This window comes from Saccopteryx bilineata, chromosome 6, assembly GCF_036850765.1.
Source record: "Saccopteryx bilineata isolate mSacBil1 chromosome 6, mSacBil1_pri_phased_curated, whole genome shotgun sequence".
Taxonomy (NCBI): domain Eukaryota; kingdom Metazoa; phylum Chordata; class Mammalia; order Chiroptera; family Emballonuridae; genus Saccopteryx; species Saccopteryx bilineata.
Genome location: NC_089495.1, coordinates 14,555,366 through 14,581,833, shown reverse-complemented (window position 1 = coordinate 14,581,833; position 26,468 = coordinate 14,555,366). Strand labels below are relative to the sequence as shown.

The 26,468-nt window shown below is 45.6% G+C and overlaps 1 protein-coding gene across 6 annotated transcripts in view; it reads left to right on the top strand.

Moving 5' to 3' along the window:
• Positions 1-26,468, top strand: part of FAT1 (FAT atypical cadherin 1) — a 130,836-nt gene that overhangs the window by 69,298 nt on the left and 35,070 nt on the right. For all 6 annotated transcript variants that reach the window (XM_066236063.1, XM_066236065.1, XM_066236067.1 and 3 more), the window contains exons 4-9: positions 10,113-10,174; positions 13,706-14,035; positions 14,387-14,597; positions 17,216-17,355; positions 21,672-21,947; positions 22,075-22,285. In XM_066236063.1, the coding sequence (XP_066092160.1) occupies positions 10,113-10,174; positions 13,706-14,035; positions 14,387-14,597; positions 17,216-17,355; positions 21,672-21,947; positions 22,075-22,285 (1,230 nt within the window). The remainder of the gene's footprint in view (positions 1-10,112; positions 10,175-13,705; positions 14,036-14,386; positions 14,598-17,215; positions 17,356-21,671; positions 21,948-22,074; positions 22,286-26,468) is intronic.

The window sequence follows — 26,468 nt, the reverse complement described above, 5'->3', positions numbered from 1 at the left end:
GTGGCTTAAAACACAGAAATTTATTCCCTCGCAGTTCTAGAGGCCGGGAGTCCGAAACCAAGGTGCTGGGAGGCCCCCGTTCCCTCAGAAGTCTCCAGGGCACGGTCATTCCTCGCCGCCTCCAGCTCCCGGGGGCCCTCAGCATTCTTTGGCTCGGGCAGCATCCCTGCCGTCTCTGCCTGCCTTTGCCCTCGGCCTTCTTTCCTGAATTTAGGACCCGAAGTCAAGTCAGGATGACCTCAAGCACATGCTTAATTATGTCTTATCTGACAGTTTTTCCAAATAATATGATATTCACAGATTTTAGGTTGGACAATAAATTTTTAAAAAACTTTTAATGTTTAAATTTCTATAAATAATATACTTATTAAAAGTAATATACCACCTGACCAGACAGTGGCACAGTGGATATATTGTTGGCCTGGGAAGCAGAGGACCCAGGGTCAAACCCCAAGGTCACAGGCTTGATTGCAGGGTCACAGGCTTCAATGTGGGATCATAGATATCACCCATTGGTCACTGGCTTGAGCCTAAGGTCACTGGCTTGTGCAAGGGGTCACGCACTCATGAGGCACATCTGAGAAAGCAATCAGTGAACAGCTAAGGTGCCGCAACCCCGAGTTGATGCTTCTCATCTCTCTCCCTTCCTATCTGTCTCTATCTCCCTTTCTCTCTCTCTCTCTCTAAAAAGAAAAAGTAATGCACAACCACAATGAAAAAGTATATAAAATAAAATGTGAAAGTGCCCCTTTCTCACTTCCTCTCTTCTTTTAGCCCACCTGTTCCATTTCCCAGGAGTAACCACAGGTAATAATCTGGGGTTTAAGCATTCATGAAAATGTGAACACATATTGCATGTCGTGTATATATTGCCATTTTTGGTTTTGTAGTGTGCTTTGTGTAAAAGTTGCTTGAACAAAGGGAAATTTTACAGTCCACTCACGGTGTGTTATTTTATAGTAATTGTCGCTAATTCTTAAAGCATACAAAATGTCCTGGTAGCAGTTTCTGCTAAAGTAGGGGTTAAAAGTGGAAAGGTAGAAATCAAATTTTCCGATTCTGGGAGGAACAATGAGTGAAGAAATTACCCTGTTCTCTCTAAAGATGCCTAAGACTTATAAACACTGCCTCTCGCTGAATGGGCCGTGATTAAAGTTCTTAAGCTTAACGAAGAGTAGACTATCTTGAAGTGTTTCAGAAAAATCAATGGGGAGAATGGCTAAAAATCTAGTAGCTCGAGTGCAGGCCTATGGGTTAGTTGCAATAGTGCCGTGGTTAATAAGACGTTGTGGCAGAGATGGAGCATCCCGAGGTCACCTGCAGCAGGAGCCTGGGTCGCAGAGAGAATGTTCCAGGCCTAGAGCTGTGGGAGAGGCTCACATGTTCTTACTGAATAATTTAGTTGTGTATCATTATACATATGGATGTATAATTATGATTTTTACACTTAACAGTTTATACGAGTTAAGAGCTTGGGCTCTGGGATCAGACAGACTGGGATAAAATCCTAGCTTTGCCATTTATTGGCCTTGTGACTTTACTTTTTTTTTTACTTTTTTTTTTTTTTTTTTGTATTTTTCTGAAGCTGGAAACAGGGAGAGACAGTCAGACAGACTCCCGCATGTGCCTAACCGGGATCCACCCGGCACGCCCACCAGGGGCGACGCTCTGCCCACCAGGGGGTGATGCTCTGCCCCTCCGGGGGGGGGGGGTCGCTCTGTTGCGACCAGAGCCACTCTAGCGCCTGGGGCAGAGGCCAAGGAGCCATCCACAGCGCCCGGGCCATCTTTGCTCCAATGAAGCCTTGGCTGCGGGAGGGGAAGAGAGAGACAGAGAGGAAGGAGGGGGGCGGTGGTGAAGCAAATGGGCGCTTCTCCTATGTGCCCTGGCCGGGAATCGAACCGGGGCCCCCCCTGCACGCCAGGCCGACGCTCTACCGCTGAGCCAACCGGCCAGGGCCTGGCATTGTGACTTTATCTCTCAAAGTTTTAAGTATCTTTTTTGTGTGTGTGTATTTTTTTTTTTTTGTATTTTTCTGAAGTGAGAAGGAGGGAGGCAGAGAGACAGACTCCTACATGCATCCGACCGGGATCCACCTGGATGGATGCTCTGCCCATCTGGGGCATTGCTTCATTGCAACCGGAGCCATCCTAGCGCCTGAGGCAGAGGCCATGGAGCCGTCCTCGGTACCCGGGCCATCTTGGCTCCAGTGGAGCCTTGGCTGCAGGAGGGGAAGAGAGAGACAGAGAGAAAGGAGAAGGGGAAGGGTGGAGAAGCAGATGGGCGCTTCTCCTGTGTGCCCTGGCTGGGAATCGAACCCAAGACTTCCACACGCCGGGCCAACACTACCACTGAGCCGGCCAGCCAGAGCCAAGTCTCAAATATCTTTAAAATGAAGATACTCTGTTAGTAGCTGCCATATAGATTTGCTGTGACTGTTCACTGAGAATGATGTGTATACAATGCTTAGCCCAGAGCCAGATCCTGAGAACCACACAATCAATGTTGCCTTAAGAGTGAACTATGGAGAGAATAGTTTACTGCTCATTTCTCCCTTTTCGGTGGAAGGACTGTCCCCTTAAATACACTGTATGTATTTGAGGACAAGGAACTTGTCTCAGGCTATTTATATGTGTGGCTCCGAATGAAGTATTTGAAGTAGACTTTTGGAAAAACAGGTTGAATAACTTAATAAAGACTGAACAAGCACTGGGACTTTGAACTAGTAGGCTTTATGACATCGTTACTGCCTGTGAACATGCACTTCATTGATCGATTGTTAGTCATCAGCAAGAGATCTTCAGAGGCAAAAAAGTACAGATTAGTAGATAATGATTTTTCACAAGTCATCGTGAAGTGCACAGATTCTCGGTGTTCAGATGGAGCTGTGAGCTAACAGCCAGCCGGGTTCCCGATTAGCCGGCGGAGCCCAGGCGGTGGAGATCGGGACCAGGGGGCATTAGTTATGGCGCAGTGTGGCGCAGTCCAAACCCTGGGAACTGGGCTTTCTTTCGCTGTTTAGATTTAAGACATGTCTACAGAATTTGGATTTTGATAAATAAATTTGCTATTATGGCTTCCAATTTCAAGCCCAGAAAATGCTTTCAAATGTTGTGGATGTTAAAGTTCTCAGTGGAATTTGAAATGGGAGACTGTGAAGGGGCAGAATGCTGCGTGATGATTTAAATTGTTGACACCACTTTAAAGGTTCGATCTTAGCCACGCCAGCCGCAGTTCAAGGGCTTCGTGGTCATGTGCCGGGGGCTCCCAGCTGGGGCGTCAGCACAGAGAGTGCTAGCAGAGAGCACTTTTCCAGAATGTGTGGTTGCCGTGGTTCCTGCATGATTGCAAACTAAGCAACAGAATAAAAAAGCCAGAGCCGTGGTAGGGGTTAGAGGAGACCAGCCAGAGTAATGGGAAATATAAATTAGGCGAGCAGCTGTTTTTCCTTCCCTGATCTTTTCACCTTCCTCTACTTCTTCTCTAGTAGAATAATTGGAAAATGGTTCAGAGGAAGTTTCCTGCTAAGCCAGCGTTTTTCCTCTAGAGCCAGGACCTCTTCTTGTACAGTTTCAGTCCTTAGACAGCTGTGGCTGCAGATCACAGGTGCTTGTTCTCTCTGCGGCTGGACTTGAATCAGATTCAGAAATCTTTTCCCCTTCTCTAGCTGCCGTCCAGTTGCATCTGCAGAGCTGATGTTTCAAACTCCTTTTTACAGACCCAGAGCCTTCCCTGCCCACCCCCCACTGCTTCTCATCATTGTGTGAACTTCACACTGATGCTCTAGGTGTATTCAACTCCAAACTCACCACCTTGCTGACTGACACTGAGTAAGCAACTTAACCTCCCTGAGCCTCTGAAAATGCTTGTTTATTTACTATGGTGCAGATACTGCCATATATATATGTGTGTGTGAGTATACATATACACACATGCATTAAAGGAAGTAATGTATAGGGTGGGGCAAAAGGTTTCCAGTTGTCCATATGAATAACAGCACAGTAATAAATAATGCTACAAGAATGGCCTGCTTCACATACTCACAGCTGTATACTGGCTTTTGCCCCACCCTGTATTTGAAGCTTATACCGCAGTACCTTGGCTTTTAGGCAAGCCAGCAACGATTAGAGAGGGGTTGTTTTATGTATTAGTTAGCGTTTGCATTACTCAAATCATCCCAAAATTTAGTGGCTTCAAAGAACCACCATAATTTAGTTAGAGGCTCTTCTGGGCAGTTCTAGTCTTGTCCAGGCTTGGCTGATCTCTTATACAATGGTGGTCACTTGGCTGGTTGGCTTGAGTCAGCTGGGTCCTGGGTGGGCTCCCTTGTATATTGGGTGGGTGGTGGGTTGGTCACTTACAGGATCAGCAGGGTTGACTAAACTACATGCCTCATCACCCAAGTCCGTAATTCCTTGCCTTCAGCAAGAGCCCTGGTTTGCTTTTCCCCTGTGTTCTGTATGTGCCCCACCCTCTGGGCTCACTGTCTGTCGGTTGTAGTCTTTGTCTTCTGCCCTTCATCCTGTTTCTGAAACAGTCTGAAGACAGCCGGACTCCGTCTCGATCGTCTGCCTTCTTAGTGGGCAGCTCAAAGGCGGAATGCACACCTACGAAGGGAGCTTCCCCTGTGGGGCCCTGCTCTCATCGTCTTCCCCTACCAATCCGGAAGGCTCTCCTGGGCGCGCATTTTCCTTTGTGAAATCTGTTTGATCTCTTAAACTCTGAGCAGTTTGGAGATGGTGTTTAGTATTGATTTGCAAGAAATGTCCAAGAATAAAATTTTCTTGTGAAGCATTCCAGGTAATCTATCATTCTCTCTTTTCTTAGGCGAACCCTTCTCTGAATGTCTAAAGCGGCATAGAAAGGCTGTGAACAGCTTTTTAGTAATATTCGTAAAACATAGATAGGCAAGTTTGGTGTCTTTGTTGTACATACGTTTACGGAGTAAATTTGAACTGCTCGTTGGTGAGAAGATACGGTGTCTGTTTTCTTAGCCCACCTACATTTTCATAGTGTTGGTCTACAGAGTGGGGTGTTTTTCTAGGCCAAGGAAAGAGAGTTGCGTCTTTTCATTTCTATTTTTAATTTAACAACACTTTGCAGAAAGGGAAGATAAAAGACAAAGTTACAAAAGCCAGCACTTGTGTACGCATTTTCCTGCTCTCACCATCCTATTTTATTCTCTAACTTGCATTTTTAGACCTGTAAACGAACAGTGATTTACTATTGCCATTCCCCCCCCTAAAATTTGTATAAGTCACAGAGCAGAGTTTGCAGAGTGTTGCAATACCAGAATGCATTAAATTGCGCAGTGTGGTGTGATGGGGAGGGCGAAAAGAAATGACAGAAAATGTCCCTTGCCCTGGTCGGATAGTTCAGTGGGTTAGAGCATCGTCCCAAAGCAGCAGAGGTTGCTGGTTCGGATCGATCCCGGGTCAGGGCACATATAGAAACAGCTCAATGTTTCTGTCTGTCTGTCTCTCCCTCTTCCTCTCTCGCTAAAATCAATTTTAAAAAAGGAAAAGAAAACGTCTCATCTAGGCTTTAGGAATACTAAATTCTGTTCCTGGCTTTGATAATGACTTCCTGGTGATCTTGGAGCAATTGTAAGTAACTTCTTTTTGGCTCAGGTACCTAAGCATCTTAAATGTCTCTCTGCAGTTCGGAAATATTGTACTGTGTCTATGAGTATATGTCATTCTGGAGTTTTGTAATAAATATTAGAGATGAGCACAGATGTTAAAATGAAGGAAATGGATGCCTTCTTTAAGGCTATTTATTATCTAGAGGGTTAATACTGTGTACCAGGTACACAGAAAAGGTATACCCCGGGCCCATTTGTGAAATCGGTGTTTATCACAGAGGCCAGTGGGGAGGATTAGCAGGATTACAAAGGCGAAAAGAAGTGTGAAATGCGTACTGAGTCCCGCAGCTAACTCGTGCAGCTTAGCCTGTGGGCTATTTGGATAGCATTTTAGGACGCAGAGTTCCCTGTGCAGAGACACTCGTGAGGTAAAGGGGACCTCTGACGATGGCCTGCCGTTTGCCGAGTGTTTTCCTGCTTCATTAGGGAATTTTGTTTTCTCTCCAGGGTTGATTTTGTAAGAAAATTCAAGAAGCACTGACTTCCCGCTTCTCTTGGTGTCACTACCTCGTGCCACCGCCCCCTGTCCCCACACCATGCGCGTCTCTCCGGGGATGGCCTTAGGGCAGGAAGGCACTGTCGTGCTCAGATAGGCTTCTTTTTGGTGGGAGTGTGTGACTCCAGAAAGAAAAGGTTTTGTGTCAGTCTGGAATATCTGACGTGTTTGTGAATGTGCTTCTATGTCATTCAGATGCCAGTGGCTGTGTGAGGCCGAGAGTCTAGATCTTCATGTTCCCTTGCGTGTGGAGTCACTCACCGCGTCCACTCTGTGTTAGCCTCCTAAACCGGCTCCTCCTTATACAAGTACCTTTGTGGGTCTCCCTCCCACCGCCCTGACTCCCGCTTCTCCCAAGTACTTGAAGGAGGGACTTCCTCTTTAAAATCCTCCGCCCCTGGCTTCTGGGACACACGGTTCCCTTCCAGCTGTTGCTACATAGGCTCCTTATGGCTTTCTAAACGCTGACGTCCCTTACTCCAATAAGACTGGCCCACCGTTTTCTTTACTTTTCGGGAGGCTTACCACTCCTTTTGTTCTTCATACTTGCAGTAGAACCCAAATCTATTTGTCTGCCTGGCTCTGCTTCCCTGAACTTCATATCTGTGCCTCTCAATGTCAACCGGACGCCACTGTCCCCTAGACGGCCTGTCACACCTAGCCTGGTATATCCGGCTTGTAACGACACGTCAGGTGGTTCTCTATTAGCCCGTGTGTATATAAGCTCTAAATCTGAGTCATCATTTCCAAGTTCAGTGTCGTTTATGTATCTCTCTTACGCTAGTGCATATTTTAAATTCTGCTCTTTTATACATTTAAGATATTCATGCACTCACACATTTTCGAGGGTAATAAGAGATGTAACATTGTAACCAAGATCTGTATGAAAGACAAAGTCCCAGTCCTCTGGGAATTGCAGTAGACAAAAGCAGACTTCTAACTGGGCGACCGTGGTGTGGCGGGGCGATGCGGTGATAGAGGAAAGAGGAGAGCGCGGAGAGGCCAGCTGTGCGACCCCAGCCACACCTGTCCACCAGTCGGGGACGGCCGCTGCGGGGGAGGGGGGGGGTCAGGTGGCCAGGTGAAGGAGGCGTGGGAGCCGCCGGCCACAGTGGATGATGAAGGAGCAGAAGAATTCGCTGCATTTGGATGGAATTAAGGCCCCACTGGCGCCAGCAGGGGAGAGTTCTCCTGAAGCACAGAGACCAGGCGGATAGTTCCACACCCAGGCGATGGATGGAGTTAAGGCCCCACTGGCGCCAGCAGGGGAGAGTTCACCTGCAGCACAGAGACCACGCGGATAGTTCCACACCCAGGCGATGGATGGTTAAGGCCCCACTGGCGCCAGCAGGGGAGAGTTCGCCTGCAGCACAGAGACCAGGCGGACAGTCCCACACCCAGGCGATGGATGGAGTTAAGGCCCCACTGGCGCCAGCAGGGGAGAGTTCTCCTGCAGCACAGAGACCACGCGGATAGTCCCACACCCAGGCGATGGATGGTTAAGGCCCCACTGGCGCCAGCAGGGGAGAGTTCTCCTGCAGCACAGAGACCAGGCGGATAGTTCCACACCCAGGCGATGGATGGTTAAGGCCCCACTGGCGCCAGCAGGGGAGAGTTCGCCTGCAGCACAGAGACCACGCGGATAGTCCCACACCCAGGCGATGGATGGTTAAGGCCCCACTGGCGCCAGCAGGGGAGAGTTCGCCTGCAGCACAGAGACCACGCGGATAGTCCCACACCCAGGCGATGGATGGAGTTAAGGCCCCACTGGCGCCAGCAGGGGAGAGTTCTCCTGAAGCACAGAGACCAGGCGGACAGTTCCACACCCAGGCGATGGATGGTTAAGGCCCCACTGGCGCCAGCAGGGGAGAGTTCTCCTGCAGCACAGAGACCACGCGGATAGTCCCACACCCAGGCGATGGTCTGGTCTGCTTTCTGCCCTCGAGTTGGTAGCCTGGACGGAGGCCCGTCTGATCAGTAGTGGTCCGCTGTGCTGTAAGCAAACTGTCAAGTGGTCAGTCTTATTTGCTCACAGTTATTATCTGCTGCGGAAATGAGTTGCTAACGGGTGTCCGTGCGGCGGGGGATCAGCCTCTGCAGGAGCAGAGTGTTACTTCGCTGAGAACGTGGCAAGCCTGGTGCGCTTGTGAAGTTCCCATGCTAATAACTTTTTGTTGAATACATTAGGACAGTTAGATGGGACTCCTCATGGCGATCCATGTCATTCTTTTTTGTTTGTTTGGGTTTTTTTTTTTTTGTTGTTTTTTTTGTTTGTTTTCTTTACAGAGACAGAGAGAGTCAGAGAGAGGGATAGACAGACAGGAATGAAGAGATGAGAAGCATCAATCATTAGTTTTTCGTTGCGCATTGCGACTCCTTAGTTGTTCATTGATTACTTTCTCATATGTGCCTTGACCGCGGGCCTTCAGCAGACTGAGTAACCCCTTGCTGGAGCCAGCGACCCTGGGTCCAAGCTGGTGAGCTTTTTGCTCAAGCCAGATGAGCTCGTGCTCAAGCTGGCGACCTCGGGGTCTCGAACCTGGGTCCTTCCACATCCCAGTCCAACGCTCTATCCACTGCGCCACCGCCTGGTCAGGCTCCATGTCATTCTTGAACTACTTAAAACCACAACCAAAAGGGGTGGTAAACCTTTGATAGGTAGGGGGAAAAAATAAATGAACTTTAAAAGAGTTTTAGCTAATGAAAATCAGGCTTGTGCTGAAGCTGGGTTTTCACACCATTAAACGCTGAGAAGCATTTTTCCTTCAACCTCTCTTAATCCATAAGTACGTTTTGGGGAAAAGACCTCAGATTTAATTTACACAATAGTCTTTTATTGTTCCTCTTAAAAAAGAGAACACTGCTTCACTGAAGTGTGGGGAAGGTAATGTTGAGTTAGATTCTAAGTGACTATTTAAGAAAGGAAAATACTTCCAATGACATGTAAACACAAACCTTTTGTTTAGAAATTGAGAGGACCGTTATAAATAGCTTTTGCTTGGTAGATCTGTAAAGGTAGGATAATAGAGAAAATCAATGCGTGTCATCAGGTCTGTTCTTAAATATGAAGAATTTGAAGTATTTCCCTGCAGAGAAACCACAGAGACTGGGCAGGAGAAGGCTTAGCCCCCGCTGCGGTCTTCCCACCGAAGTCGGTACCTGACCCACTCAGCATGCACCTGTCCCTTGTCAACACAGGGCGTAGGGGTTATTATAGGGGCCGGGGACCTTTTGTTTGCTTGTATTCTTTGTGATGTACAACACGGAATTCAATCAATATTAATGATCTTCTTGGTTCCAACCCAATGCTGACAATTTAGCAGACAGTTATCACAATTCTAGAGAGAGATAGAAATTAGGTGTTGTGATTTGATGGAAAAATCAAAGAAATAAGGGGGTTAGGTCTTTGCGGATCATTCGTTTTCTTCTTTTGTTGGAAAAACAAATGATTGTGATTTGAGCAGCAGCGTTTCCTGGACACTCACATTTCTCCTTATCCCAGCTCGTCATCTTGGAGAGGAGACGGTTCAAAGGTAATGAGGCGAGGTCAACATTCTGTTTTCCGACGGTCCTCCTCCCTGTAGTGACGGACGTCACTCCCGTCAGTTCTTAGTCGTCTCCGCAGCAACCAGAGACGTGGATGAGGTGGAAATCCTGAGTCATTTCATCTCGTGTTCTGAACCTCTTTGCTGACAGAATGCGTATTGATATGACTAAACAAGAAATGTCCCTGACGGGGGGTTTTCACTTTCTTCATACTTCTGCATTTGGCTGTGTTTTAAGAATTATTAAAAGGAGAATGTGTCAAGTGTGCTAAACAAAATAAAATAATGGACTGTTCTTGTATGAATCATTTTTTTTTCCTTTCCAGATAAGTTAGAGATTTGCTCAGACTTCTCCATGCGGAGTGTGGTTATGTGAGGTTACGGTGTATTTTGCTCTGAGGACTAATGAACCATTCTCCTCTCATAGGTCTCATCACAACGACATCACGGAAGCTAGACCGAGAGCAGCAAGATGAGCACATACTAGAAGTAAGCATTCTGTATTTCTAGTTACCTTTTTAAAAACATAGCTGTAAGTTTCATGGGAAACAACAATCTTGTTGACATTAACTAGTATTCATAGCTATTCATACTTCGTTTGTTATTATGCCAACTTTCTGGCCTTAATAAAAAGGAAAACAAAAACATTGCGAATATATTTTATGTTGCTTTTATATCCCTTTCTGTCCCCAGAATACAAGACTGCGGTCATAAATTCCATTCTAATTTTTGTACATTATACATGCACACACACACACGCAGAGTAAACAAAACTGAAAACAATCATTGAGTTTTATTTTCGTTTACATAAATGATTTTTTTGGTGTGCCTTCTACACCTTTTTCCTTGTATTATGCTTTTGAGATATATTTATGATAGTTTTAATTCAATTTTTAAAACTAATTGCCAGGTTTTTTTTGCTCCTAAGCAGTTGCATTCTTTATGTTTTTTAAGCTGAATTATATAAAGTTTATGCTTCTAAAAATGTCTAAAATAAAAGAAGATGGAAAGCCTGACATGGTTTTCTAAGATGCTCCCTTCTGATAAGGGAGCGCCTTGTTCTCCTGGTGTGTTTAAAGTGCCTCGTTCGTGACAGAGGACACACTGCTTATGCTCGACCGCTTCCCCCGTTTCTGGCGGACAGTTACCATGTCGCCGGGAAAGGGGTCAGAGTAGTTTGGAGGAGGAAGGGAGTGTGTCATGTGGCTTCGTGCCTCATGATCCTCCTGGGTCCACTGCTCGCAAACCAGGGAGGGACGGAGAGAAAGCAGCCCTTGGAGAGGGACACAGAGCAGAACAGTCCTGTGACCTCTGTTAACGGTTCTCCGGCCGTGAAAAGACCGGACCTGGGAAAGACCGCATGCTCATGATGAATGGTGAATTATCTGCACACACTGAGAACATTATAAGCTGGGATTTTATTTTTAAGCCCACTCTTTTTATATGATTGCTGTTCATAATGCCGCCTGCTTAATTTCATTCATGCTTAGTCAAAATTTTCTAAGTTTTTGGTAAACAATTTCATTTTGGAGCTGAATCTATATATGTGTACACACACACAGCACACAGACACAGCACACAGACAGGTTGTGTGCATGACTACTTTAGTTGGAAAAGGTGGTTGCACAGCCACAATTACAATGAGTAATTTCTTCGTGTGTTACATTTGTTTAGTCATAAGTGTATATAGTTCCATCATTCCCTTGGATTCTTTTCCTTATTTGTTTATTATTATTTTTTTAATGATAAAGCAGAGTTTTCCATTTTCATTCAGTCACTAGTGGGATTGACAGAGGGGAGAATATACCGTATTTCCCCTTGTATAAGATGCACCTTTGCCCCCGAAAAAATTTGGGGTCTAAAAGATGGGTGTGTCTTATACAGTGATTGTAGGGTTTTTTTTACCTGCACTTTCTGCTTTTTTGTGCTTATTGTCTTTTTTTTTTCTCCAAATTTTAGGCCCCCAAATTAAGGTGCGTCTTATACATGGGGAAATACAGTAGTTCCTCAAGAAAAGAAACAGATGGCGCACTGTCCAGGGCGGCAGATTCCCCCTTGGGCCCTGCGGCAGCCCCTTGCCCCAGTTAGGGCAGCGCACAAGCAACCGTGTGTGCCTCTGTCTAGAGTCCTCTTGTCCCAGGGAATGTCGAAGGCTGGGTGGGAGCAAGTCTAAGAAACCTAAGACTTTGAAGATATTATTAAAAACGTTGATGGGAAACAAGATTTCATAATCATATGTTTTCATATCTTGTACGTTTTTCTGTATGCCCTTTGCATTGGTCCATATGGAGGGCCAGTGCTGGCGTTGAGTTTTGACAGTCTTTTTTTTTTTTTTTTTTTTTTTTGTATTTTTCTGAAGCTGGAAACAGGGAGAGACAGTCAGACAGACTCCCGCATGCGCCCGACCGGGATCCACCCGGCATGCCCACCAGGGGCGACACTCTGCCCACCAGGGGGCGATGCTCTGCCCCTCTGGGGCATTGCTCTGCCGAGACCAGAGCCACTCTAGCGCCTGGGGCAGAGGCCAAGGAGCCATCCCCAGCGCCCGGGCCATCTTCGCTCCAATGGAACCTTGGCTGCGGGAGGGGAACAGAGAGACAGAGAGGAAGGAGGGGGGTGGAGGTGCAGAAGCAAATGGGCGCTTCTCCTATGTGCCCTGGCCGGGAATTGAACCCGGGTCCCCCCGCACGCCAGGCCGACGCTCTACCGCTGAGCCAACTGGCCAGGGCCAAGTTTTGACAGTCTTGAAGAAGCCAGATTATTTTTTTCAAACACATGTTAAAAACCCTGTTACTGGCTCTTGGTTATTGAGTCCAAGCTTAGGGACGCTTTGATGACGGGTACTGTATAGCTCAGTCCTTGGTTGTTTTTCTCTTTAACTTTTCTTTGTTCTCAAATAGCGTTTGAAAACCAATCAAAAGGAAATGTTTCAAGACATTAACATTTCAAGAGTAATTTTTATTTTGTTTTCTTTTGAGAGTTTGGAAAGGTCAATTGTGTCCTTGAAGTAAAGCATGCCCTGGAGTGCTCTGGACCAGTCCCGATGGGACTCCTTACACCTTTGTCGATAACAGGGTTCACACCCAGCAAGCTTCCAACAGAGGAGCTCCCTGGGGAAACTTCAGTCTACTTCAGTCTTTAGTATTTCAGTAATTAATTTGGGAGGATGTGGGTGAGGAGAGGGAAACTATTACTAAGGTCATTACTTAAAATCTACACACTGAAGGGAAAGGGAACATTTGACTTGAGGGTGAAATTGTTCCTTATGCATCTAGACGCCCTCACCGGTGCATTCCTCATGAAGCCCTGATTTTTATTCTTAAACTGATTCCATGAATAGTTTACTTAGAACAAAAGTTTTTTTACATTTCTTTAATGGAATATTTCATTTCATGAATTGGTCTTAAATTTAAATGATTATGTCCACCCTACTAAACATGGAAAACTTCTGTGCAAGAGCCACACAAGCTAAAATGATTACTAGTATTTATTACAAAGCATACTGCTTAACATATATTTTAACTTGGTGATTTGACTTATTTTATTGATGAAGCTTAAACATGATAGTTCTTTAATGTACTATGTGGGGATTTTATTTTTACATATATGGTGTGTGTGTGTGTGTGTATTTTTTAAAGAGAACTTTAGATATTTAAAGCTAAATCTTTGTGTAGCTCTTCCTTGGCTTAAAAATACTAAGTTTTCGATAGCTTATCATTTTGGTGACATTCACGTTACGGGAATGGTAGTGTGAGGAAGAGTGACCTGGTAAGGAGGGGTGAGGGCTCGATTCTTAGCTCCTGCCCCCTCCCTCAGTATCTATCTGTCTGAACACCAGAGAGGCTGTCTGGCCCTCCTCACGGGGCCGTTGTCAGAACGAGAGGAGATGTTCCGTGCCACAGAGCTGTGTGAACTGTAACCGTTTCTACAGATGCTGATTATCCTTAGGAGGAAGGCACTCACTGTTTATACAGCGTGTTTTAAAAAAGCATGTGTTGATGAGTTCCCTTTGAAACACAGGTTACCGTGACAGACAACGGCAGCCCGCCCAAATCCACCGTGGCCAGAGTCATTGTGAAAATCCTCGATGAAAATGACAACAAGCCTCAGTTCCTGCAGAAGTTCTACAAAATCAGACTCCCGGAGCGGGAGAAGCCGGACCGGGACCGGAACGCCAGGCGCGAGCCCATCTACCGGGTCATCGCCACAGACAGAGACGACGGTCCCAACGCGGAGATCTCCTACAGCATCGAGGAGGGAAATGAGCACGCCAGGTTCTTCATTGAGCCAAAAACTGGGCTGGTTTCATCCAAGAAGTTCTCTGGAGCTGGAGAATATGATATTCTTTCAGTGAGTTCGGGTCTCGCCTGTGAACGTCGTACAGACGTTGATTGTTCCTTGGGTCTCACGTCTCTTTCTCTTATAACTTGATCCCCGCTCAGTGACGGTCTCAGTGTCTGTGACCTGGCAGTGCACAGTGTGGGTTTGCATTGCCTTTTCAGCTGCCACTCCAGGTGCTGGCAGGGGGTGGGCTGAAGAGGTTGCTCCTGGTAATCTAGCATTAAACACATGCCATGGGCAAATACAGAAACTAACTGTTTGAAATTGGCTCAGCTTTAGACCCAACCAGTCCATGCGTCAGTCATGGGATGTGACTTCTACTAATTTGCTCCTTGTAATCCCCTCTGCCCCGTTTTATAGATTAAGGCAGTTGATAATGGTCGCCCCCAAAAGTGGTCAACCACTCGGCTCCATATTGAATGGATCTCCAAACCCAAACCATCCCCGGAGCCGATATCCTTTGAGGAGTCATTTTTCACCTTCACTGTCATGGAAAGCGACCCGGTGGCTCACATGATCGGCGTGATATCTGTGGAGCCTCCCGGCACGCCTCTGTGGTTTGACATCACCGGTAAGCGCTCCTCACGGTTGTCTTGTCCTTGCTGGAGGTTACACCGAGCAGAATCTATTCATGCTTTTCTGATTGTTGTGCACGTCTCAGAATTTAAAATGGGGAGTAAGACCAATTTGCTTTAAATTGCAGTATTTTGATTGCAAAACGTATCACGATATCCAATACATATTAAACTTGTTTAAAGAGATGTTCTATATGTACCATCTCGATATAAAAAAAGTTTTTAAAAAGTACATCAAGGAGTTACAGAGAAGTCTAAACATTTTCGTCGGTCCCAAAGTACAGCTTCTGGTGCACAAGGACTGCTTTTTAGTTCTTCCTTCTTGATATGTAGGTTATGGCACACGACTGTTTTCAGTGAATGTGACTTAATGTTATAATAACAATGCCTGTGATATTGTCACATTTCACTATTTTACAGGGAATATGCTTAATTTTTAAAATTTTATAATTTAAAGATGATAGAGCCAACCACGACCTCTTAAGTTTTATTTACCTCGTTTTCAGCAGGAAGCAGGGTTTGGCTAGATTAAATTACCCTGTGATAAAAATTACACACCTAAATCCGCTTTTTTGTCGCCTAATTTAGCTAAGACATAGATCGCAATACCTTATTCCAACATCCTTTGAGAAAGTTCACAGTAGAGTTTGACATCTTACTTTTTTTTTTGATTGTTTCTTCACAGTGTTTTAATTATAAAGATATTTAAGATGGAAAGCATGTTTCGGGAACCATCTCTAGTTGGAACTTCATGTCCCATTCTCCTTGTCCACCCCCGAGCCACTGTGCCCCAAACACGATCTCAGCGAGCTGAGCTTGGAAGGACACAGGCTTTCCCTCTTGAACTTTCACACTAGACAGGCTATATTCCTTATTTTGGTCCACGTATGCCATTGTGGATGTCATCAACACCTGTGAAACCATGACAGATTAGTTTAAAAAAAAAAAAAAAAAAGATAGTTTTTGTCGTGAACCACCATCGAAGTAGTTTGTTTGCTGTTGTTAATTCCTGTCAGCGTTTCCAGCTGAGCAGGGCTGCCCCTCGCAGCGCCTGACTTCCCCGTCGTCGTCTCCTGCCTGCCTGCCGTGGGACCTGGTCTGATTGATGGCTCTTCCTTGTTCTCTGTTTTCTTCCATGCTTGCTTGCTTCTTTTTGGCTGTGCCAGGAGACGCACTGGCTAGAGAACTGTTTCACATCTTTCAGATGACTTGCGAGCCGAACTGTACAGCAGAAGGTATCTGCTGAGATCCCATAATTTGCCTCTCAGATTATGAGATCTAAGATAAAAGCATCATTTATTAGAACTTTTTTTATTTTTTATTTCCAGTGACTACCTCTCATTGCGTTTTCTTTTTGTCGTGTGCACGTGGTCACCTGCTTTAATTGCAACCGTACTGACGTCTCATCCGTTCCTAGATCCTTTGTTTTAACTGATGAGTGTTTTGTGTGTGTGTGTGGTTTTGCTTTTTGGTGAGATTTAGTCATAGAACTTCATTATGACCTTAAAACAGTATTTTCACTCCATCTCATTGATGTAAATATCTGAAGTTCAGGGGATGAAGAGAGTTTTGTCTGGAATACAATGCCAGTGCGTCTGGGTAATGGAAGCGGCAGAGGAACTTTCACTTCTTTGGACTTTGACAACAATGGGAAAAATTTGAAATTGTTTCTAAATGTTATGACTAACTCTTGTTAACTACCACTGCTATTTTTTCCCCCCATGGGTTTTTTTATTTTTTTATTTTTCTTGAAGTTGGAAATGGGGAGGCAGTCAGACAGACTCCTGCATGCGCCCGACCGGGATCCACCCGGCATGCCCACCAGGGGGCAATGCTCTGCCCATTTGGAGCGTCGCTCTGTTGCAACCAGAGCCACTCTAGCTCCTGAGACAGAGGCCAAGGAGCCATCCCCAGTGCCCGGGCCATCTTTTGCTCCAATGTAGCCTTGGCTCCTGGAGGGGAAGAGAGAGACAGAGAGGAAAGAGAGGGAGAGGGGTGGAGAAGCAGATGGGCGCCTCTCCTGTGTGCCCTGACCAGGAATCAAACCCAGACTCCTGCACGCCAGGCTGATGCTCTATCACTGAGCCAATCGGCCAGAGCCTTTTTCCCCATGTTAACATTTGTTTTTCATAGTTATTTTATCAGGCCAGTATGCCCAAACTGTCACAATTTTTTTTTTAATAACTAAATGTTTAAATGGTCAACCTTAGTTGCTAAACTTATATAGCTACTGAGATACAAATTAAAGAGATACTTTGAACCCCTGGAAAGGCGAATTGGCAGTAATTCACTGGCAATATTAGCGATGTTTTTCTCTTTCCAGAGTTGCTTTTATGCTTCCTTTCATTTAGTTGCTTCCCTGACAATTCAGCCTCAACTTTGCGTCACTAAAAGCAGTGTCTTCCTCGTTGCTCTTCTTTCCCTGTCTTCCAAAATGAAAAAGCTCAATGGAATCACCTTGACCAGCATTGATCCATATAGCAGAAAAAAAATTTTTTTTTTTACTAATTAAGAATTTTTTTTTCTAAATAAGAATTCAAAAGCCACAAAATAATTGACAGGTTTTCATCCCGTTCCCTGTTTTTACTTGTTCCTTTGTCCCAATGGAAACCAGGTGGCAACTACGACAGCCACTTCGATGTGGATAAGAGCTCAGGAACCTTCATTGTTGCCAAACCTCTTGATGCAGAACAGAAGTCACACTATAACCTCACGGTCGAGGCTACGGATGGGACCAGCACCATCCTGACGCAGGTGAGTGGAGTTTGAGCAGGGCGTGGTCAGAGGAGGATGCATGATGGCGTCCTGGCTGCGGTCTCTACGGGTGGTAGGAACAGTTCATTCTGCCACCTGAGGTTCTCAAGTCAGAAGTTACTCCATTGATACAGTAAACACATAGGCACATCCCGATTTAGGGTTTTGTGTTTTTTTTTTAACCAGTTTTGAAAAATTTGAAAGAAGACTTAAAAACACACATTGTTATGTCGTCCAGATCTTTTCATTCTTGACTCCCCTTCAGCTGTATTAGTATACGGTGTTGCTGAGGATCACCTGTCCAGGTCGCTTTCATTCAAACTGGTTAAAAGCCTTGGCAACCTTCACTTGGGACCTTAAGCAGAGCCTCCTTCTATTCACTCCTTTAACATCTTTGTTTGTTCCTGATGATTAAGAGATGGCCAGATGCTGGGCTGTCAAATTTAAATGTTAAAACCCTCTAAATTAAATTTAAATTCTGTTCTTTCTTATTAATTCTCTTTGCTTCTCAGCGTGGCTTGATGTGAGGACGTGCGGAATACTTGCTATGTGCCAGGTGTTGTTCTAGAGGCAGAATTAGTAGGAAACACCCCCCCGCCCTCCGTGCTTAGACTGGGGCGGGGGAAGAAGTTGAGGGCCTGTGCACAACCTGCTGGATCCGTAAAGCGAAATGAAGAACTTGCATGTCAGAAGGTGAAATGCTTCCGAAGTCCCAACTTTCTGGCTTTAGACTATTTTAAATCTTACATGAGACAGATCATCTGCTGCAGCACTTCATTGCACTGAGGAATAAAACTCACAGTCTGTGCTGCCTTTTCAGTTAAAAATGAGTAGATAATTCAAGGCCAGTTGTGGAAAGGATTTATTCCTTTTTCCAAACGCTTGTGATTTTTTTTTTTTTCTTTTTCATTTTTCTGAAGCTGAAAACAGGGAGAGACAGTCAGACAGACTCCCGCATGCGCCCGACCGGGATCCACCCGGCACGCCCACCAGGGGCGACGCTCTGCCCACCAGGGGGCGATGCTCTGCCCATCCTGGGCGTCACCATGTTGCGACCAGAGCCACTCTAGCGCCTGGGGCAGAGGCCACAGAGCCATCCCCAGCGCCCGGAAAGCGCGGCGGAGGGGTGGAGAAGCAAATGGGCGCTTCTCCTGTGTGCCCTGGCCGGGAATCGAACCCGGGTCCTCCGCACGCTAGGCCGACGCTCTACCGCTGAGCCAACCGGCCAGGGCCCAAACGCTTGTGATTTTTAGTGTATTTAGAATTGACGTATGCACCATGCTTTGGCGTCTTGTTGAATTTGTCATGTGGATGTTCTGGTACAGTATTAAAATTTCAGTTTTGTTAGTAATCGTTCTCATTGTAGAAGTTAGACTGTGGAGCATGAAAATGGGAGTTATAACATCAAGAATTACCGTAATTTTAAGATAATTCTGAAAGTTTTAAAGACTATAACTGTATGTAGATTAGTTCAAATAATCCACTAACCAGAAATATAGCAAAAGGGACTTAATAAGCAGTAGAAATGACCCTCTATGCCAGGCATTCTCTCATCCAAACATGGCATGTATACTTGTAGCATTTATCACTTATTATATAAGTGAGTGGTTAGCAATTCCCCCCTTTCTTAATACATGTAGTTTTAGCTAGCATGTGTAACAGCTTAGTGTGAAATATGGTTAGAACGGCTGAGATTTTTATAAAACCCAGGAAATGTGTTCTAGTTTTCTTTTCTCTGGATATCTTAAATTCAGCGCTTCAGTTTTACTTCCCGAAGGGATGTTGAGTTTTTGTAAGAGGTCTTGGTCCTATCCCAGTGAGCTGTGGGCACAGAGAGCTGGTCAGGATGTCGGAGGGTAGTGGTTCCGGAGCCTGGGATGGGCTGTTAAGCTGCAGGGCAGAGGGCACCACCCCTAGGTGGGTTCGGCTTTCCGGGCCGGGCCTGGGAGTAGGGAGGTGGGAGCCGGGTCAGGAGCCGGGCAGTGGATCGCACCAGAACACCTCCCGGATGCCAGCTTAGCGGGGCAGCCCAGGCACCGGCCGAGCAGGTGGCTGCATCGAGGGCAGTGGCAGCAGGCGTCGGGCGGGAGGCTTGGAGAGCCAGCCCTGCTGCGCCCAGGTGTGCCCACCGCGGGGGCGGGTGGGGAAGGGACCGCTCGTGCTCTGCGGCAACAGCTCCCTGGCTCTCCGGTCCTGCTGTTTTCTGCCTCGGGTGCTGGCCGCTATTCATTCAAGATACTTGGCTTTGTCCGGTACCTAGAGTGAACTTACCAAACCCAGGTAACATTTTATTTTTCTTTGCGACAGCTTCGCTCTCATGTTTTCTTTCAGTTTCTCTTGAGCCATCAGCATTGCACTTGGTGTGAGCCTCAGCTCTCTCTGTCCCGTCCTGCGTCCGTGGCCCTCTGTGCTCCCTCTTCTCCTCTGGGCGCGCGTGCGGGTTGAGATGACCCGGGGGCTGGCTTCTCAAGCCCGCAGACCCTGTCCCCAGTCCGTGCTCACAGTGTTTGCCCTGGCACCTGAGCGCCGGTGTGTGTGGGCGCTGGTCCCCGCTGACACTGGGTCACCTCCCTGGCTCTGTTCTGTGTTCCCGCAGTTTATCTTGCACCGCCTGCTCCAGAGTGGTCTGTCCGGCTGGGAGGCAGGTAAAGGTGAAGTTCCTGTCATCAGAAGGTTCGGGGCACACAGGACGTGAAACCCTCCAGCCTCGGCCGGGCATCGGGCCCTGCACGTCTGCTCAGCTCAGTCCCGTCCCGCCTCTTCCCCGTGTCTGCACTGGGTCATCCCTAGTGTCCTTCTCCGCTGTCCCTAAGGGACAGGGTGGTCCATTCCACCTCCTGCCTTCCTCCCCGACACCTAGCTCTTCCTCTTACCCCGACAGACATCCCTCTGCCAACCCAAAACCTACGCAGACAAAGCCTGACTTCCTCCTGAACAGCTTTCTGTGTATGGAACCTCGTTAGATTTTGTACGTACAAGACATTGCCCACGAGGTTGAAAGCTTCGGACGGGCTGACTGTTATTTTACACCCTCAGGGCTGATCCTATGAAGTGTTTCATACAGCTCTCAGCTGAACTAACAAACATGGCTATTTTCACTGAAGCTTGTCCTATCTACTTATCATGAATTGATCTCAGAGCAGGATTAAACTGTACCTGCCCAACAACACTCCGGGAGAGAAAATAATTTTTTAGATTTAGAGTGGAAATAAATAGATAATGATTTAATTGATAGAATTTGCTTTCATAGCCAGCCCTCTGGATCACCATTGACATTTACGAGTGAGGCATCTGTAGTTTTAAATATTTGCATAACTTTCTCATAAAAACTAGCTGTGCTTTGGTGACAGCATTTAGTATGCATGGAAAGTTTGATGTGACGGTCCGTCATTGATGTTTTTGTGTTCTCTGAGAATGCAGGTACGGTCCTCTTGCAAAGGCCTCCAGTTCGTGTGCCTGCAGCAGTGTGGGTAATAGTGTCGCTTGTGCATTCCTGGGCCTTTGGCCTCCTGTGCCATTTGGAATAGGAAACCCCTTTGCTCCACGTGCACCAGTGAAGCCCAGGTTTCTTGTTCCTAACTGTAAACCGTCTCTTCTAGTCAGCAGTGATTTCCATCGTGCCTTCTCCTCATCCGTCTCTGTGGTCTGAAAGTTAATCCTCTTCCTGTCGAGTAAAAGTGATTGTACTTGGGACTGAGTTTCTTAGCATCTAACCCCCCTCCTCCCCCCCCCCCCCCCGCGTAAGGTTTTTATTCTATGTTAACGTACTTAAGGGAGTTTATCTTTTCATTGTATTTAAATCGCTTTTAGGAAATAAATGTTTTTTGCTATTTCTATGTAGGTTAACACTTCTAAAAATAGATCGATAGGAATTCAAAGTTTCAAATTAGAAATATAGATACTGCAAGCATCTAAAGTAGTGTTCCTTACCTCGATAGCTTGATAGTGACAAATTCAACTCCGATACAGGAAATCAGTCGTCCGTAAATCCTGGTGAAGTAAATTCTCTTACCGTTATAGGAGTAGAAACATCTCTGCATTTTGTAAAGAAATGTGTGGAAGGTGTTACATTTACTTTCCAGAACGTCTCAAGAATTTAGAAAGGTCTTCATTATTATTCTCACCTATGTAGTGCTAAAAATCAGTGAAACATTTAAAAATATTTTGATCCTAGATTTTTGTTGCTTTCCTCTTATTTGTATTTAATTTTGCTAAAAATTCACGTTTTTCCCCAATGTGCATCTGATATTTCCCAATTATTTATTAACACGTCATAATCAAGAATGTTATTATGTGGGCCATCTTTGTCATTGTAGGTATTCATCAACGTAATCGACACCAATGACCATCGTCCTCAGTTTTCTACATCCAAGTATGAAGTTGTTATTCCCGAAGACACAGCGCCAGACACAGAAATTCTGCAAATCAGTGCAGTCGATAAAGATGAAAAGAACAAACTAATCTACACTCTACAGAGCAGTATTGATCCACTGAGCCTCAAGAAATTTCGTCTTGATCCGGCAACGGGCACTCTCTACACTTCCGAAACGCTTGATCACGAGGCCGTTCACCAGCACGTCCTCACAGTCATGGTACGTAGGGCTTTCTGCTCGTTCCGCAGCCACCTGGTTCCTGCAAGCGTCTCAGGCGTTGGAGACTGACTTGAAATCAGCGAGAAGGGAAACTCCAACGGGACTGATGATGTGTTGATCCCTTTAGGTACGAGATCAGGATGTCCCTGTGAAGCGCAACTTTGCCAGGATTGTTGTGAACATCAGTGACACGAACGACCATGCCCCCTGGTTCACGAGTTCGTCCTATGAAGGACGGGTTTACGAGTCAGCAGCCGTCGGCTCCGAGGTGCTGCAGGTCACAGCCCTGGACAGGGACAAAGGCAGAAACGCGGAGGTGGTCTACTCCATCGAGTCAGGTATTTCTGGAGCACTCAGTAGGTTTCTTAGTAACTTTGGACTTGTTAAAAACCTATGTTCTTTTTTCTAAAATTCGTTCTGGATGTTAAAACATTTCTGTGTTATCACCATAAAAATTGTTTAGATTAATTGTACATGTGTTAGGAGAAAGGGAAAGTATATATATTTAACTTTGAACTCTTTAGAAAGGTAAAGAGAGTCCTCACAAGCTTTGGGTCAAGTTCTTAGAGACACACGACGTTAACATAACTCAAGGCTGGGAAATCCTGCCGGGGGGGAAAAAAAAGCTTTAATTGACCAATTCAATATTTTTAAAATTGTTTTAACCACATAGTCATTTCCTTTCTTAAACTATGAAACACTCTCCAGGAAATGCTGGCCTGTTCATAACACAGTGCTTTACTTTTAGCCAGAGAGTGTCTTCTCGTGGGCAGAGCAGGACGCCTGTCTCACGAGGGAGAGCGGACGCATCCAGTCCTGGGTCAGGTCTCAGTGAGGGTGTCATGCCGCTGCTGTCCTTCCAGGTTCAGTGTTGCCGCCGCTGTCACCCCCGCTGCAGCTGGAACAGTTGCATTTCATTCGTGGGTTGTGGCAGTGGGCCCCAGGTGTGGGATGTGGTCTCCCAAGAAATGCTGAGAGACCACAGGGGCTGGAGCTGGGCGAGAGTCAGCAAGGGCAGAGACCAGCCGAAAGTGTGGACGGCCCCTAGGGGCGGGAGGGGCGGGAGGCAGGAAGAGCAGTCGAGGCAAAGCATGACGTTTTTGTTCTCTGTTCTGTTCAATGCTGCTATTCAGTCGCTCAGTTGTTCATCCCGTGGGCTCGTTAAGCTCATTTTATGTGCCAGGGGCTGTGCTAGGCACATTCGTACTTGAACTTGATAGGTGCATGGATGACCCTTGGTCTACACGTGTGTGTGCTTGCAAAAGAAATCCTCCCTTGCTTGAAACAAGAGTCGGTCTGCGTTAGAGCCCATGATTTGTGCAGTCGGAAATGACCTTGCTTTTGGGACTCGGCCGACTCGTGCCAGATAACCCGAGTAAGTGATTAAACATTGAGAAAGCAGCTTTCATTTTTTCATCTTTCTCAGTGTCATCGTTGGTACAAAGAAAAACCAAACATCCTTCGTTGTTCTGTTTGTTTTTTTTAATGGTTTTAGAGTACTACTTAACTTGACTTTTCTTTTTTGTAAGTCCATACCTCTGCATATTTAGAAACTGTAGCTGAGGCATTAGAATTGGAAAAGAGTATAAATTAGATATAGATTATATAATGAAAAAATCTAGCAAAAAGAGAGGAATTAAAAAAAGCACAACTTAGTTGATGTGTTTTATGTGGTTAAACTACTTTTATTTCTTAATGTATTTGAAGTTTTATTTATTTTGCTGAAAACGACCAAATTCAGTCCATTACTCACCAGGAAGACCTTATTTACTGCCCACGGCCTCAGTATTAAAATGCATTTTAGTGTAGTTAGTGCCTGGCCTGAAGATGAAGGTTTTTCCACTAGTTCAAAAATGTAGCCATTAAAAAAAAAACAAAGCAAAAAACCAACCAAACAAAAAAAACAACAGTAGATTCCATGTGTGCATGCCTGAGCACTTCAGTAAAGTTCTTTTCTCCTAGACAGACTGGCTGGGTTTGTGTAGGAGAAAATGTTCAACTTTCCCTGAGCTTTCACATAATTTTCAACAACTGGGTGGTTAAAATATGACTGTTGGTGCCTGACCGAAGGCTGTGCATTCTTTAAATGCCTCTAATGATGGAGGGCATTAGTAATTTGGCATTCCAAGAATGGAACTGGATCTCCGCTTAGAGAATAAGTAACGCAAGGGCCTATTTTGATACAGTATTTGGACTTTTAAAAAGATTTATCTTTTTGGATTTGGTAATATAAAAATTGTGCTAAATAGTTACTGGGTAGGTAACAACTACCTTTGAATGCTGTAGAATTGTGTGTGGGGGAGGAAGAACCTGTTCAAATGGCAGAAATTATACAGTGGTCATCTGCTTTTCTCTTACACTCTATTCATAATCACCTGCTTCTAATTTCTGTCTGGTTACATTTAATAAAGTTCAAAAGACTAGACATAAGTTCAAGCCATAAAAATGTTAAACTTAATGTGTTTAGTTAGCAGCTATTTATTAAGCAAAAGGTTTGGTGTGATTAGGAGTCTTTGGGAAAAAAAGGAATTTTTTTTTTCTGTGACAGACAGAGAGACAAAGAGAGGGACAGATAGGGACAGACAGACAGGAAGGGAGAGAAATGAGAAGCATCAGTTCTTTGTTGCGGCACCTTAGTTGTTCATTGATTGCTTTCTCATATGTGCCTTGACCGGGAGGCTACAACAGAGTAAGTGACCTCTTGCTCAAGCCAGTGACCTTGGGCTCAAGCTGGTGAGCCTTACTCAAACCAGATGAGCCCGCACTCAAGCTGGCGACCTTGAGGTCTCGAACCTGGGTCTTCCATGTCCCTGTCCGACGCTCTATCCATTGCACTACTGCTTAGGCAAAAAAAAAAAAAAAAAAAAGGAATTAATTACAAGATATTTTCAGTAATAATTGAGTTATGTGCTTACAAATATATCAGTGTTGTACTCTGGGCTGCATAGTGTAGTCTTTTTTTTTTTAAGGTAGATTATTGTGTGTCTTCAAAACTGTTGTAACACCTGGAAATAGAAGACAATAAATATACACATTGTCCAGAACTGGTTTTCTTCCACAAACTTAGGTTAAATATTATTGCACTTGAAGCTCTGTGGAGGTGGCAGCACTGGTCGGCTGTCAGCACCCATGGCGTGTCCGCTGCGGGAAGACTCGGATTTCTGTGTGCAACTCGGACGTGCCCTGTGGTTGTGCGTGTGTAATGCAATCATAGCTAATGAGCGTAGAGGCGCACGTTTGTGCAGAAAATTGCCCTGTTCCGATAGAGAGAACAGTTTAAGGCTATTTAGAAATCCAGCTAAGATGAACGACTAAGCCCCCCAGCTGAGTTCAGACTTCTACCACTGCCCTGAGAATTCATGTATTTCAGTAGTTGTGGGCGTGCCTGTTCCCAGGTCAGACGGTCATGTTCAAGCTGCTCAGGAGACCTTGGTGTCTTTCCACGTAAACATCATGTTGCTCTCCCATCTGCAAATCTGGTAGTTCCTGCCATGGTTTGTGTATCTATGGGATCCATATATTAATCAACTAGGTGGCTTCCTGTTTACCTTCTTTTATCAGTGCTGGGATCAGAGCTGTCTTGGTCAAAAGCAGGTGACTCCAAGTAATGAAAATGTGATGCTTTGTGTATTTGAAGCATTAAGATTTCCCTATTCAGAAGAGGCATGCACATAGATGGATGAATGTAAAATAAAAAGGGAGGTCTTTAGTCCCAAGGAGCAGCAATAAAGACAGTCTCCTGCATGACCCAGGCAGCCAGTCACAGTTTTGGAAGGTGAGGTGGTGCACGGTGGAATGAGAAAGGACCGTGATGATGGACAAAGACACAAAGAGAGAGAAGCTGGGATCATTGACTCATGGATGCAGACAGGCCGGAGACAGTGTTGGCAAGGCCTGGCAGAGACAGCACGACCCCGTTCCGGGGCCAGGGCTTAGCTCAGAGCTGAGCTGGAGGAAGCCTGGGCCCCTGCCCCGTGGCAGACCGAGGCCCAGCCGGGGGTGGGGGAGGACCTGGGTGCAGAGCCAGGCAGCTTAATGAAAACCAGACTGGGTCTGGCCTCCGAAAAAATTACCGTAGATTTTTGGAAATTGTATTAAAGGAAGGAAATGAAGGCTATAGAGGAAGTGTTTACTAGTAATGTGGAGAAAGAAGTGCTTGGTTTAATCCCCTGGTTTGCAAATCACACTAAGTAATGCTGTTCTATCAAGTGTCACACTCGATTGCAAACCTGGAGGAAAACAATTGGAGAGAGCAGTTAAGTGGCAAGTCAGCCTTCTTTTGGGGGAAGTGTAATAGCCCATTTGGGAACAAGAAATTCAGTTCTATGACTAGGATAACGGATCTGGACTCTTGTTTATAGAACAGAAAAGGGATGAAGGGTATATGGATGGGTCAAACGCTCACACTGCCTTGACCTGTTCAGAGAGACAGTTAACTGCTAAACTGTAGTGAACGGCTGGTTTCCTTAGAGAGATTTCTATCGATGATACAAAACAATGGGAGATTATAGCATTGCATTT